This window comes from Eulemur rufifrons, chromosome 14 (assembly GCF_041146395.1).
Source record: "Eulemur rufifrons isolate Redbay chromosome 14, OSU_ERuf_1, whole genome shotgun sequence".
Classification (NCBI taxonomy): Eukaryota; Metazoa; Chordata; class Mammalia; order Primates; family Lemuridae; genus Eulemur; species Eulemur rufifrons.
The window spans coordinates 7,030,346-7,046,677 of record NC_090996.1 but is presented as its reverse complement, the minus strand read 5'-3'; the positions used below and the strand labels follow the sequence as shown (position 1 = coordinate 7,046,677).

Sequence of the window (16,332 nt, the reverse complement as noted above, 5' to 3'; positions counted from 1 at the left end):
TTTTAGCTGTCCATATAATTTCTTTCTATTTTTAGTAGAGATGGGGTCTTGCTCTTGCTCAGGCTGGTCTCGAACTCCTGAGCTCAAACGATCCGCCCACCTCGGCCTCCCAGAGTGCTAGGATTACAGGCGTGAGCCACCGCGCCCGGCCTGGAACTATTTTTTTTACCCTAGGTCTATGTTAAGAGAATGAAGGCCACTTCATCTTTTAAAAATAATACATAATTTTAAAATGTCATTGTATCATTACTAGTAAGGAAGTTTATGATTATCCTTGGTAATTGGAAATGAAAAAAATGGATATTTACAGTATTTACTTATTAAAGGAATATATAAACTATAACCTGCCCAGAGGGTATATGTGAGGTCCAGAAATATTCAGTTGTACAAAACACAATTTCACATCATTAAAAAATAATCATGTCTCCTGGTTTAACCTCTTGTAGACAATGGGTGTGTTACATCTGGGTGCTCACTGTTGCAGATCCTGCCATTGTGTGGCTTTCACTATGCTTTCAGATTAGTTCAAAAATTATCTTACATAGTGATTTTCAGGTATAGGATTTGTCTAAAAACACAAAGATGATTTTATTAGAAAATCTCAATCACTTTCTCATGTTACTGAGCTAATTAGAAATAATACATCATCTGGGCAGGTGATGAAAAGGCAGCAGAAATCCTTAATATAAATGGTTGGAATAATATATATAATTGTAAATGCCAGCCTGTCATTATGTTTCATGGTGAACCTCTAGAAGCACTCCCCATGAGACAGAGATGCTTACTTTTACCAGTTACTCACCAGTGTTCTACGATGCATGAACCAGTATGAATAGGGGTTGTAAATGATGAGCAGCATCTTCTTTTCCTGGTTATATGCCTATATAGAAGACCAAATAGAATCATCTAGAAAGCTAATAAAAGCGAAGCATTTATAATCTGACATTGCTTCAAGAAGTATTAAAATTCAGATATAATAAAATTTGAGATTAAAAACCCTTCAAAAAATTTTAATGTTTCTTGAAATGCTTTCTGAGCATTACATTTGACTAAAAACCTAAAAATTTTATATGGCAAAGTCAGCTAATATGTGTCAGTGGACACGTAAGAGACAGGGTATAACTATTTACAAGACAAATGACAAAAGTTTATATTATTTGACTTTCAAAGAGCTAATGAAAAAAATAAATGACCAAAGATTAAAGAAACTAGAGAAAATGCTCAATCTAGTTTAAAAAATAGGGATAACAATCAGAGAATGATGTTTTACACCTAGCAGATGGATAAACATTAAACTTTGCTCATGCCCAGTCTCAGCAAAGGGTTTGGAGAGAAAGGTGAAAACGTTCTTTATGTGCATATAGATTGTTGCTGCCTTGTGAATGATACATTTTAAGATGCATATATTCTTTGACCAATTGTTGCCTAACAAAAATGATCCTTAACCTACAGCTCCATTAGTGAAATTCCGGTTGCCAGTAAACACAGTGTGATAGATCTATATGTATTCATATAGAAATACCTATAAAATAATAGTACAAGAGAAAGGCAAGATATGGAAGACATAATATTCTTTAAAATTTTTGTTTTTAAATAAGTTGCATTTTGAAACAATTGAAAGCTAACAATGCTTCTATGTACAGCGTAAGGAACTTTTCCCTGAACCATTTGACGGTTGTCAATATGATGCTCTATGCTTTACTGCTTCCGTGTAAAATTCTTAACAAACCAGGACATTGTCCTGCATAACCGCAGTATAATAAGCAAAATAAGGAAAGTGAATTACTCCCAAGCATATATGCATACATTTACATCTGTATTTATTTGTGTCCTTTATATATATATTGAAGGCCAAAAGCTTATACCTATATGTTTAGTTCCACTCTTAACACCTCAGGGCTTGTTTTTTCTTCCTTTTTTGTGTTTACCATTCTCTTCTGTCATAGAAGCATGGCATTCAAATATTCTCAGTGTATTTCTTCATTTCATTGCTTCCCCTGGTTTTAACCCACGTCTCATTGCCTCTTGCTGCTCCCCCTGATCGGTGTCCTCCGCCCTCTGCCATGCTCTCTGTCACAGCTGCCCGCCTTGCTTGGTCCTGTCTAAAGGCATTTGGAGTGAATTGTTGGGGAAAGGGGAAGGGCTGTATTAACTTGTGTGTGTGCATGCACGAATGTGTGAATGAGAACTTTCATGTGTGTAGGTGTTTTCTGGGAGATCTGCAAGAAAGTTGGTGTTGAATTGTCCTTTCTCAGAAAAGGTGTTTGAATCTTTTACAAACTGTTTACTTGTTTCACAGAGGTTTTTCTTTTTTTCTTTCTTATTCCACAGGAAATCTCAGTTTTTTGTTTAGTTTTTAGTTGATGGTACATCTTTGTATTCTTCATTTACCCTGCAAATTCTTTTAAGATTTTTATTTTTTAGATTTACATTTATAGCCAGGGTCCACTCAGGAGACAGAAGCCATACAAATTGTTTGAACAGAATATTTAATGTTAAGATTAACTAGTTATAAATTTAACTTTGTAGCCAAAAGGAGAAAAGTTAAGGTATCATGTAAGTAACAATTCTATGAAATGGCTGCCACCCTTAAGCTTTAATTTTGACTTAGAGGTGGCATAATGTTTGGCTAGAACTGGTGCCTGAGGGGCGTGTTGAAGCTGGCACGGGCAGTGGTGGAAACATTACAGACTGGGCCCAGCTGTTGCCATGGGAAGGAAGGGCCTGCTTTTGCTAGGCTGCTTTTGCTAGCCTTGTCTCCCCGTAGTGTTCCCTGGCGGCAGAGGCTGACGAGGAGCCAGCTGGTGTGCAGAGACTCTGAGGGCAGCTTGCAACAGAGACAACTTGATAATGGCTGGCTCAGGCCACCCCCCTTTGGCTACTCAGCATATATACACACCCTTCTCCAATATTTGAACTTTTGTATAGCAGCAAAACAACTGTGCCCCTCAAATGAGATGCAGCTTCACTTCCTACAGAGAAATCCATTTTTGTCCCCTCCTCAAAATGGGGAACACAGCGCTCCAACAGCCATTATATCCATCCTGGGAGACTAATTTACTGTCCTGTCATAAGCTATATTACGTAGTCCTCACATTCAGTCCTAACTTATTTGAGTGTTCTGCTATCTCAGGTAAATGGTAAAGTAAACCTCCAACAAAACTGTAACATAATAATATACAGGAGAAGAGAGAAAAGTTAATATATGCAAATACATAATATTTATACATTCATAACAAGCAAGGAAGGACTTGCATAGGTGCTACAGTTCACATTTCTGCAACTTGTCACAATTTTTTTTATTTACCTTTTTTAAAATTATACATAAATTTGTATATATTTATGGAATACATGTGATATTTATTACATGCATAGACTGTCAAGGTATTTAGGGTGTCCATCACCTGAGTATTTATTACTTCTGCGTGTTGGGAACACTTCGAGTCTTCTTGGTATGATTATGGTTTAATGTCTTAGTCTGAAATGTGTATTATATTCCCATCCATTGTTCACTTCTTTTTTTTTTTTTTTTTGTTGAGACAGAGTCTCACTTTGTTGCCCAGGCTAGAGTGAGTGCCGTGGCGTCAGCTTAGCTCACAGCAACCTCAAACTCCTGGGCTTAAGCGATCCTACTGCCTCAGCCTCCCGAGTAGCTGGGACTACAGGCATGCGCCACTATGCCCGGCTAATTTTTTCTATATAGATTTTTAGGTGTCCATATAATGTCTTTCTATTTTTAGTAGAGACGGGGTCTCGCTCAGGCTGGTCTCGAACTCCTGACCTTGAGCAATCCACCCGCCTCGGCCTCCCAGAGTGCTAGGATTACAGGCGTGAGCCACCGCGCCCGGCCCATTGTTCACTTCTTAAACTCGTCTGTGGGTAACCTACTCCTGGGATGGGGGAAGAGAGAGAATTTAGGACCTGCAGTCATACGATAAAATTAGCCTATGTCTTCATACGTACTTCTCTGTGTCTCTCCCCCCACATGCCTGCACGGGAAGGCTAGTGTGGGCTGGAGTCGGGCATTTCCCTTCCCCTGGAGGGGTCAGTTAGGCTGTGATTAAATAGTTTCTCCTGGCCGGGCACGGTGGCTCACACCTGTAATCCTAGCACTCTGGGAGGCCGAAGCAGGAGGATCGCCTGAGCTCAGGAATTCGAGACCAGCCTGAACAAGATGAAGACCTGAGACCCAGTCTCTATTAAAAATAGAAAAATTAGTGGGGCATCGTGGTGCATGCCTGTAGTCCCACCTATTCGGGAGGCTGAGGCAGGAGGATTGCTTGAGCCCGGGAGTTTGAGGTTGCTGTGAGCTAGGCTGATGCCACAGCACTCTAGCCCAGGCGACAGACTGAGACTCTGTCTCAAAAAAAAAAAAAAGGAAAACTGTTTCTCCTGAGGGAAGACCTTGTGAACAGGAGCAGAATGCTCTGGTTTATGGGAAAATGGTTTTTTTTTTTCCCTCCTCCCTGTGCTAGAAGCATGATGGGACTTTCTCTGAGATTTACTGTGAAAACCTGATAGAGCTCCCAGAGGTAAAACTCAAAAACGTGTGGGGGTCTCCTGTGTATGGCTGGGTCCCTCTGGACTTCTCCATACCTGGCCTCCAAAGTTCGTCAGTCTGGTCTTCTGGCCCCGGCACTATGCTCCTGGCGTAGGCTGTGACTCCCTGTGTTCACCTGTCTGTCTCTGGTCTTGGATTGGCGGTTTGCCCTGTGTCCACACCTCTTTTTCAGTTCCAAGAAGAGATGTTAGTATTTCAGTCATTCCACTTTTTATTGTTAGGATGAGCAGCAACTTCCAAGTTCCTTACATACGGAATTGGAAACTAGAAGTTTCATACGCTGAAATTGGCGTATCATTTCTGTAAGGCCCAGTTGTCCGACCCTGTCAGGCTGTCCAGGAAGGGTTGTTTTTGAAGAGTATATGGATATTATTTTCTTTCTTAAAGATTTTTGTTGAAGTATAATATAAAGCAAATGTGCAAAATATAAGTGTACAGGAGGATAAGTAAAAATTATAGACATTTCTGTAACTTTTTTTTTTTGAGATGGAGTCTCGCTCCATCACCTGGGCTAGAGTGTGGTGGCGTTAGCCTAGCTCAAAGCAACCTCAAACTCCTGGGCTCAGGCAACTCTCCTGGCTCAGACTCCCGAGTAGGTGGGACTACAGGCGCACGTCACCATGCCTGGCTAATTTTTCTATTTTTAGTAGAGACGGGGTCCCGCTCTTGCTCAGGCTGATCTCGAATTCCTGAGGTCAATAAATCCTCTCGCTTCAGCCTCCCAGAGTGCTAGGATAACAGGCATGAGCCACTGTGCCTGGCCCGACATTTCTGTAACTTAACTCCCACATCAAGATATAGAACATTAACAACACTCTTAAGAAAGCCCACTCCTGCCTCTCTCATTACCTCCTCCCAAAGTCAACCACTTGGTAAATTTTTAATATCGTAGAGTTCTTTTGCCCAATTTGACCACCACATAAATGGAATTATACAATGTGTACTCTTTTATATCTGACTGCAAGGGTCTACTGCAAATTATCTGTCTGAATTGTGGACAGAACTTCATACAGTGTGCTTTGTACCCTTGCTAAAAGGGATTTATTAGGAAAATAAATCAATGTATTTCGTTATTGGAATGGTTAAACATTGTGCCATTTCTACTCTGCAATGTTGAATCATTACAACTGCAATTTACAAGTGTTTTCCAGTGGTTTGTAAAAGTACTTTTAATATTAAGTAACAATGGAGGATGATTAATTTTCTTCAATTCCAAAGATAAGAACTTGTGTTGGAGAAAAAAATTAGCAGATAGTCCCAGAATATTAATAGTGGTTAAAATTTTGGCTTGGTTGGGGTTATAGGTGATTTTTACCCCCTGCTACCTAGCAAACTTTTGTCCTTTCAAAGTCTTTAAAATGTGTGTGCGTTACTGTACATTATGGGGAGGGCCCAGGGCTTTCTGGTTACAATGTGACTGAATGCCCTGACATGTAATCATGTAATTTCATTTGCTTTCACAGGCATTTCCCTGGAAATGGCAGCTGTGACAGTAAAGGAAGAATCAGAAGATCCTGATTATTATCAATATAACATTCAAGGTAACACTATTTAATACAATTTTTCTTTCTAAAAGTTATTGGTGCTTAAAATTAAAATTTATTTATCAATTGCTTGAAGTTCTTAAATATTATTTTATTGATTAGTCCTTGATTGACATACATTTGTAATTTGATCACTAGGCTGAAATAAGAGTTCAAAAATGAGGAAATAAAATCAACTCAGACTATCTTTAATGGATATGTAAAATAGCCATGTCTTCTTAAAAGGATGAGGGAAAGTTGTGACACAATTTAAAATTCAATTCCAGTTTCTAGTGTTATTTGCAAAGCATGAGAAGTCTTCTGAAACTTTAATAGCTCTATTTATGCAACAAAGATAACTAGTCCCCAAGCATCATCATTATCTTAAAAATTATAAAATGTAAGACAGTGATAAGTTTTAACTATTTATCCTCTTGTTCCATTATCTTTTTGCTTGATTTTTAGGAAAGAATTAAAGCTCATAATACCACAATGCATTATGCTTTTATGCATTGAGGGGTTCTAGTTAGAAGAATGTTTTCTATTTCTTACACCTTAATCGTTTTTTTGTTTTTTTTTTGAGACAGAGTCTCACTTTGTTGCCTGGGCTACAGTGCCGTGGTGTCAGCCTAGCTCACAACAACCTTAAACTCTTGGGCTCAAGCAATCTTTCTGCCTCAGCCTCCCGAGTAGCTGGGACTACAGGCGTGCACTATCATGCCCTGCTAATTATTTTTTTTATATATTTTTAGTTGTCCAACTAATTTCTTTCTATTTTTAGTAGAGACGGGGTCTCACTCTTGCTCAGGCTGAGTGAACTCCTGAGCTTAAACTATCCACCCTCCTCGGCCTCCCAGAGTGCTAGGATTACAGGCGTGAGCCACCGCGCCTGACCAGCTTAATTTTTTGTCATTGCATAATTACACTACATTAAACATTTAAAGTGTGAAATCTGGTTCGTTTTGTCATGTACATAGCTATTAAACCATCTTCACTGTAACCAAGATAATGACATATTCATTATCCCCAAAAGTTTCTGTGTGTTGCTTTGTAATTCGTTGCCTTCCGCAGTCCTCAGGCAACCACTGATCTGTTTTTTATCATTTTAGATTAGTTTCCATTTTCTAGAAATTGGTATAATGAAATCATAAAATACGTACTATTTTCTTGGGGCAGGAGAGCAGCGGCTTCTTTCATGTCAGATAATTGTTTTGAAATTCACCCGCAGTGTCGTGCATATCAGTAGTCGATTGCATTTTGTTGGTGATTGCTGTCGTGCCTGTGCCGGAGTCTGTGCTTCCCTTTGTCTGTTGATAGCCATTTGGGTTGTTTCCAGTTTGGGCTGTTACAAATAAAGCTACAATGAAGAGCTGTGTAAAAGTTTTTCTGTGGACATATACCTTCATTTCTCTTGAGTAGATGTCTAGAAATGGAACAGCTGGGATATATGGTAGGTATTTAAATTTTTAAGAAACTGCCAAACTGTTTTTCAAAGTGCTTATACTATTTTAGATTTCTGATAGCAGTGTACGAGAGTTCTAGTTGCCACACATCTTTCCAACACTTGTATTGTCAGTCTTGTTAATTTTAGTCACTTAAGTAGTTGTGTTAGGATCCTTCATTGTGGCTTTAATTTGCATTTGCCTAATAGTCAGGTTTATTTTCTTTAAAAAGATAGTCTTATCGGTTCTGGAGGATTTTGATAGTGTTTTCAATAAACTCTTTCTGGTTTGTAATTATGTGAATGTCTGTATACTTATAGTAGAACATGTCATATTGAATTTCATGTTTTAGCAGTCAATTTTGAAGTTTACTATTTGTAATTAGGAATTACAGGGCAAAAAGTTTAGATGATTCAAGTGCTGGAAAATATTTAGCTGTTATTGCAACTGTTGGTACCTTACTAGTTTATTTGCATAAAGTTGTAAATACTGTGTAATGAAATAGTTTTAAATATAGATTCTGTTTAATGTTTAAAATAAAGTCTCTTTTTGTTTTTGGTATTGTCTTGGTTAGCATTGCTGTTATTATCAGCCATGATTGTAGAAACGTTTTTCTCCCCTTCTCAGATTTAAGAGGATGAGTGATTTAAGGTGATGCCTAAGTAAATAAAAAATGGAAATCACATGTTTGTGGAAAGAAAAGATTATCTGAAATGAGAATATATTAAGTGCATTTGAAGAAAGTGTGAGCTAGACAATTAGTTTTGTACCTAGCAGGGTGAAGGAATAGCCCATGCAATGTGGATGTTTTTCTTAATAATTGAGTTTTGCCAAGTGCAGTGGCACATGCCTGTGATCTCAGCTACTGGGAGGCTGAGGCGGGGGATAGCTTGAGCCCAGGAATTCAAGACCAGCCTGGGTAACATAATTAGGCCCCAACTGAAAAAATTTTTTTAAAAATGGAGTTTTGACAATTCTTCATATATTCTGAATAAAAGTCCTTTGTGATGTGATCTGCAAGTAGTTTAATTTGACCAAGTCCAACTTACTGATTTTTGTATGGATTGTGTCTAAGTGTCATGTCGTAGAAATCTTTGACTAACCCAGAATCCCAAAGATGTTCTTTTATATTTATAAACACTTTATAGTTTTACACTTAGGTCTTTGTTTAATTTTGAGCTAATTTTTTTTAGCAAAATACTCAGTGCAAGGTGCTGAGTTCAAAATTTTGTACACGGATATCCAATTTTTCTAGCATCATTTGTTGAAAAGACTGTTCTTTACCTGTTGGATTACCTTTGCATCTCTGTCAGGTTCTGGAGCGTTTTGTGTTACATTGATGTATGTGTCTGTCCTTTCACCAGTATTACACTGTCTCAAATACTATATATAGGTTTATAGTAATTCTTGGAATCAGATTATGAGCATCCTCCAACTTTGTTCTTGTTCAAGCTTTTATCTCATCCAGCTCCTTTGCTTTTCATAGGAATTTTTAAAAATCAGCCTGTCGGTTTTTTCAAAAAAGCCTGCGGGAATTTTGATGGGGATTGTGCTCCATCCATAGATGAAATTTGGTTGAATAGCTTAATAATAAGCCTTTCTATGCATGAACATGGTATATGTATCTTTTCTACTTAATTCTTCCATTATCTTTTTCATCTGTGTTTTGTTTTCAGTTTACAGATCTTATATATATTTTGTAAAATTTATATCTAAGTATTTTATGTTCTTGATGTTACTGTAAAGGGTAGTGTCTTTTTTACATTTCGGCTTCTATTTATTGCTAGCATATGGAGCTCAAACTCCTGGGCTCAAGCAGTCTTTCCACCTCAGACTCCTGAGTAGCTGGGGTTACAGACACATACCACCATGCCTGGCTAACCTGTTTCTTTTGACCTAGCTAAATTCATTTATTAAAAGCTCTAGTAACTTTTTGATAAAATCATTGGGATTTTTTTTTTTTTAAGGCAGTTGTATCCCCTGTAAACCGAGACAATTTTATTTCTTCCTTTTTAGTCTCTATGTTTCAAATTTCTTTTTCTTGTGTTATTGCACTGATTAGACCTCTAGTTTTATGTTGAATAGTAGTGGTGAGAGCAGACATTCTTACCTTCTTGACATTATGAGGAAATCATTCCATTTGATAACTGTGGGTTTTTGTAGATACACTTTGTCAGGTCAGTGAAGTTCTTTTGTGTTTCTAGTTTGCTGAAAGTTTTTATGATGACTGGATGTTGAATTTTTCTGCATCTATTGGGATGATTATGTGGTTTTTCTTGTTTAGCCTGTTAAAATGGTGATTGACATTAATTTTAAAATGTTGAGATTGGCCTTGTATTTCCTCTGTTATGATATATTATTCTTTTTTATATATCATTGGATTTGATTTTGGTGTACTTTGCTTAGAATATATAGTTCTGTGTTTTTAAGAGATAGTGACCATAGTATGTATTTTTCTTTTTTTGTAAATGTCTTTACTTGGTTTTGGTAATGCTGGCCTCATTAAAATGAGTTGAGAAGTGATAGTTTGGTAGAGTTTTTTGTAGAATTGTTTTTTTTCCTTTCTTAAATGTTTGTTAAAATTTGCCAATGAAACCATCTTGGCCTTGAGGTTTCCCTAATTGAAAATTTTTTAACTCTCTCCATTTAAAAAATTACTTTCAGCCAGGCACAGTGTCTTGCACCGGTAGTTGAAGCTACTGGGGAAGCTGAGGTGGGAGGCTCCCTTGAGCCCAAGGAGTTCAAGTCCAGCCCTGGCAACATCAGTACCCCATCCCTTTAAAAAAATTACTTTGAATAGATATAGAGTTCTTCAGGTTATCTATTTCATCTTGATTGAGCTTTGGCAGTTTGCATCTTTCAAGAATTTGTTTACTTCACTTTAATTATTTGAATTTTAGGTCATAGAGTTTTGTGCAGAATTACCTTACTATTTTTTATTTAATGTTTGTAAAGTTTGTAGTGATATCCTTCTCATTTTCAATTTGATAATTTGTGTCTTTTTTTCTTGGTCCATCTAGTTCCCTCCCCCCCCCCCCCGCCCCATCCCCCAAGAAATAACATGTAAATATGTAATTGAAGCCTTTCTTTGGACTCTCCCAAATTCCCACTTTCCTCTCTATTAAGTTAACCATTGTCACGGAAATTAAAGATTTCTTGATAATGATATTATGCTTTTACTACATAAATATTTTCACAGAAGTGTCTGTGTATGGATATCCATGCACATACATTATATATATATACTATTTTCTGAGTTTTTAAGTCTACACAAATGGTATAGTGTGTATGTTGTTGAGTATAGTCTCATTCAATACAAATTTTTAAGATTTATCTAAGGCCGGGTGCGGTGGCTCACGCCTGTAATCCTAGCACTCTGGGAGGCCGAGGCGGGTGGATCGTTTGAGCTCAGGAGTTTGAGACCAGCCTGAGCAAGAGCGAGACCCCGTCTCTACTAAAAATAGAAAGAAATTATCTGGCCAACTAAAATATATATAGAAAAAATTAGCCGGGCATGGTGGCACATGCCTGTAGTCCCAGCTACCCGGGAGGCTGAGGCAGGAGGATTGCTTAAGCCCAGGAGTCTGAGGTTGCTGTGAGCTAGGCTGACGCCACGGCACTCACTCTAGCCCGGGCAACAAAGCAAGACTCTGTCTCAAAAAAAAAAAAAAAAAAAAAAAAAGATTTATCTATTTTGTCACAAGTAGATTTAATAGTATCATTATGGTAGTTACAGTGTGTGATTATAATGTAATTCATTTGTCTGTTCTTCTATGTAAAGACATTTATGTTTTCTTCTGAAATCTTTGGTATTCCAAAATGGGCTTGGATATGTTTCTTTGTGCATGTCAGTGTTCCTGTAAGATAGTGGCATTCAAATGTGAGTGTTGGGGATGTTCTGGTTTTCGTAATGATTGGTAGGACCTCTAGCATTTTGAGGGTGGGGGTTAAAGTATTCTACCTGTCTTAGGGTGAATAAAATCTGAATACAAGGCTGTTAAACAACAGATATTCGGAAATATAGCGATGTATGAAGCTATGCTGGGCAAATACTAACTAAAAAAATTCTAATTTAGTAATATTAATTTGAGGCCCCTCTAAAATAGTAGCAAGGGATAAAGAGTAAGACTACATAATATATAAGGAACAGGTCACTTAAATTGATACAGCAACTATTAATTTGTATGTACCTAACAATGTATCCTCAAAATAAAAGTAAATAAAGAATTAACAAAATTATGGTAAACTTATAAATCTGTATATTTATAGAAATATATAATCATTTGGGAAATTTGAACAGATGGTAGCATCTAACACATCAGGCTGATGAATACTTACAAATGTTAAATAGACTATGTCAGCTCTATAGCTAACAAACACAAGCTAATAATGTATATAGCAAATGCTGTACGCAGGAAATAAAATGTTTATTTACAAAGCATGAATCATTTACAAAACTTGACTGTGTGCCTGTTCATAGGTATTCTTAATAAATTCTTTGAACATCATGTAATTAAATTCAAAATCAATAATAAAAGAGTTAATTAAAATAGAAAACTTATACAATGGGAATCCTAAGAAACATTCTTGTAATTGATTTAAAGAAGACCTCATTAAATATAAAGAGAAAAGAATATTGAGAATACACCAGCCAAACTTGTGAAAATTAGCTAAAGCAGTACTTAGAAGTCAGTAATAGCCTTAGCTAATGTTTCACTTTTAAAACATGTACATAAAACATCTTCCTTGACATGAATTCTGTGCATTTTACCCAGGGTTACATGACTAGGAAGTGGTGGATCTGACATTTGAATTCAGGACTCTACATTCAAAGTCTTGCTCTTAGATAAAATTCCAAATGCAAATAGGTTGTATTTTTCATACAATTGTTTTCTTCCATGACATGTCCTTTGCCTGTAATGTGTAGTTTGGTGCATCTTTGTCAAATTGCAGTAGTGAAGCCTTCCAAACGACTTAGGATGTTTTCCCAATTATATTCAGTGATAATGAACTGGTTTGTGTTCATAGTAACAAAAAAACATGTTTTGTGTTAAGTAGCCATTGAAAACACAGTGTTTTGTTTTCTATTTTAAATCTATTACTTTAATCATTAAAAACCTTGATTATACATATAAATGTGTTGTTAAAATCTCGATGGCATTTTATTAAGGTTAATTTAACCTCAAGTGCTTTCTGTGTTAATAATTGGAAAGAGCCTTACTAACTTATTAAAGGTACTTAGGGTTTTGCAAGAAAGGGGGGACCGAATCAATAGCTGTTAGTTTGTCGTGTTTCTATTTCAGTGGAGATTCAAGCTTGCTGATAGTTGATGTCATTTTAGAGATTCTAAAGAATGTGTAACGATTTGGTTCTGCATTTTTTTCTTCAGTAGGACAAAAGATTAAGCAGATATTTGTCAGGGAGGAAACAAATACACTTGTAGAATAAATGTGCATTTATAATCTGTATGAAGCGAAAGTTACAGTTTATTGTTATGAACATTTTACTGTTAAAAGAACCCATATTTACCATTCTAGACATATCATTCCCATTCAATCCGTATGTCCAGTCATTTTCAAAATTTCTTTTGACTGTTTATGCATGAATTTACCTGATTACCACTTTTTCCATTCACTAAGACCATAAATGGACACCACTTGTTTTGTCGGTCATTTTTTTTTTTTTTTTATTTTGCCTTTTTTATCTCACCCAAATTTGTTCACTAAAGTGACCCAAAATATATTTTTGGGATTACTTTTGAAGTATTATCTTTGTATTCCAAAGCAGGCCCTTCTGAAACTGATGATGTTGATGAAAAACTCCCCCTTTCGAAGTCTTTGCAAGGTATAACCTTTTCACTTCCATTTTCCCACATACTGATCATTTAAATGTTTCCGTATATTGGACAGACTGTGTTTTAATATTTATAACTATATTATTACTTTTCTAAATGGAAAGGAAAAAGAAATGTATTGGCCTTTTTTATAGCATATAAATGAACTTCACAAGCAACAATTTTTCAAAACCAATTTTCCCTTTTGTGAATCTAGTAATGAATCTCGAAATGGGTACATGACACACTTTCATATTTAAGGTAAAGTACACATTTATACCTTATATCAGAATAGTCAGAAGTAAGGTTATTATTGTCTAGTTAGTAATGTAAATATTGATAAGGTCATGTTGATACTAAGTTTTTAGAAGGAGTCTGAAATATCACTTGTAAATCCCTAAGTTTATGGATTGATTACCCTTTCTGGAATTTTTGTATTGTGATCACAGGCTATTAGTGATGGGTTTTACTTCTGTCTATTCTGGCTTTGAGCATATAAGATTTATATTCTTTAGGTTTACTTTATGATATAAATGTAATTGTTTATTTCAGACTTTAAAAGAACAAAAAGGACACGTAGAATCGTTGTTTACATGACCAACCATCTTAACTGTTCTTATTGTTTACCCAGACTTTACTTTTTTAACTATTGGCCTCTCTCCTTCCTTTGACCTCACCTCTCTCTCTTCTTTGACTTTATAGTCAAAGAACTTAGTGCTTCAAAAATTCAAATATTAAGGTTAAAAAAATAAAGGTAGTATGTATAGAAAAAGCATATTTTGAAAGTTAATTTAAGATTGAGTCATGGTTATAGATTTGTAGATTTACCTAGAGTTTTGAGTTCAGGTGAGTTTTCACAATATAAAATAAGTGGACATGAATCCCAAGATAATTATGGCATGATAAAGCTAGACATTGAAAACCAAAAATATTTCATCTTAGTATGGCACTTTTAATTCAAGGGTACTAGACTGAATGACAGTTTTTGAGACTGTGATCATTACTCTTTAAAAATGAAGATAAAATATATTTATAACTTACATCTTTTAGTGCAGTTTCCAAATTTAATTATCAATAGGACAAAATAGATTAGAGTCTGCTTCTGTTCCCCCTACGTGATTTATTCTTACTGATAGGCACTAAATTTTTATTTGCACTTGAAGGCAGCGGTTTTCCTTCTTTTCCATGTTAGTAGGTCAGATATTTAAGGACAGAGGATGCATATTAGGGGCAGCTTGGGCACTTAATCCTAAGTGGCTCTCTGATGTCTTAGGTTATTTTTTTCCTATTTGTGAATAAAACTTCTGCTCTGGTAGGATGAGCCTGTTTACCTTGTGACTGCCTAACCTGATACATTGCTTTATGTTCCAGTTTTTAGAAGCAGGCAGATTATATTACCTGAATTAAAATGCTTTTGAGACTAAAGGTAGTATCTTAAATTTTAACTTATGAGTTTCCTTTAAGTACAACTTTGATTAAATTTTGGGGATTGAGTTTCCGTGGCTTTCACCATAGAGAAAATGGAAAGCAGGAAACATTCTACAGCAAACCCTGAACTTGTTTATATAGTTAATTAAGTCTGTGAGCAAAGCAAGAATTTACTCTGATTTGTTTTTTTGTGTGTGTCATTGACAGATTAGCATGGTACTTGAAACATAATTGTGCTTTCTCAGATTCCAATATCCATCAGTAATTATTATATCACGCAGTTATAGAAACTGATTTTAAATCCCCAAACCTAATTAGGTTTACTTTGTGTATTTGTACTTTTAAATAATTTCTTTAGCTTCCAAATAGAAGTGTTACATATTTTTCTGAAATAGAAAACATTGTTTAAATTAATTATTAAAGAGTTAAAGAATCATTTCATATATATATTTATTATGTCTTAAGTTGTTTGCATTGTTACCTAGTTTCTCTTTCTTCTTTCAGTATAAGTTTTTATTGGTTTATTATATGTTGTTTATTTTCTCTTTAGGAAGTCATCATTCTTCAGAGGGCAATGAAGGAACAGAAATGGAAGTACCAGCAGAAGGTTAGGAAACAAAAAGGATTTTTAATTTTGCTGTATTTGTTTTACATTTGTCCTATTTTATAGATTGTATTATCCTTAAAACACCTGATTTGGAAATAAAAGATGATTGTTTTGGTATGCCTTTTTAGCCAACAGGTTTTTTTTAAGTTCTAAGATGTAATGTGCCTCTTTCATGGTACTGGTTAGTAAAGCAGATGGGGATGAAAGCTAAGTGGTAAGTAAAGCTCTCTGGGATGCAAAACACTGTCGGGGTTTTTTCTGTTTTTTTGTGCCACATTAAAAACTTGTAAGGAAGAATAGATTTAGTATTTCAGAATTAAAGTTACTACTGGCTCCATTCATACTTGATTTTTAAATGTACTGTGTAATGCTTCTAATCTTTTAGTAGGGTAATAATATATTCTAGATAAAATGAATAAAGGAGAGATTTTTCTCTTATTTTTATACCTACAACTACTCCACGAACTACTTTGTCAGTTTACTGGCTCTACAGCTTTGATTGTAGGATTGAACGATGGTACAGCTCTTTTAGTGTTAGAATCTTGAATTAAACTGTTATACAAGATGGCTTTCTGCTTCTAAGCAGTTCAGCTAGTTCCACAAGAATTTCTGTAGATTTCTCCCAAGGAAAATGACTGGTAAGGTGACTGAATCTTGTTTTAGAATGATTTTTCTCATCAACTGGTCATGTTGTACCTTACTTTAAAAAGGGAGTCTATTTTGTAACTGTTTATATCCGTGTATTTGCTTTTTTGTTTTTAAAAACCATTAATTTGATCTTTTACCTTCTTTGAGTGAAGGGCTATTTTAAGGTCCCTGGAATGTAGGCCAACCTTTCCAAATTCAGTGGTATAATTAAGGTTTCTAACTGGAATACATTTCTCTCAGAAATACTGACAGGCTCATTTAAAATAATGTGTTAAATTTCATTGTCAGAT

The 16,332-nt window shown here is 35.7% G+C and overlaps 1 protein-coding gene across 5 annotated transcripts in view; it reads left to right on the top strand.

The window, feature by feature from the left end:
- GTF2I (general transcription factor IIi) overlaps positions 1-16,332 on the top strand; it is a 98,888-nt gene that overhangs the window by 39,258 nt on the left and 43,298 nt on the right. For 2 of the 5 annotated variants that reach the window (XM_069486228.1, XM_069486230.1), the window contains exons 9-11: positions 6,025-6,102; positions 13,311-13,370; positions 15,338-15,394. In XM_069486228.1, coding sequence (XP_069342329.1) covers positions 6,025-6,102; positions 13,311-13,370; positions 15,338-15,394 — 195 coding nt within the window. The remainder of the gene's footprint in view (positions 1-6,024; positions 6,103-13,310; positions 13,371-15,337; positions 15,395-16,332) is intronic. The other 3 variants (XM_069486233.1, XM_069486229.1, XM_069486231.1) reach the window with 2 other exon arrangements.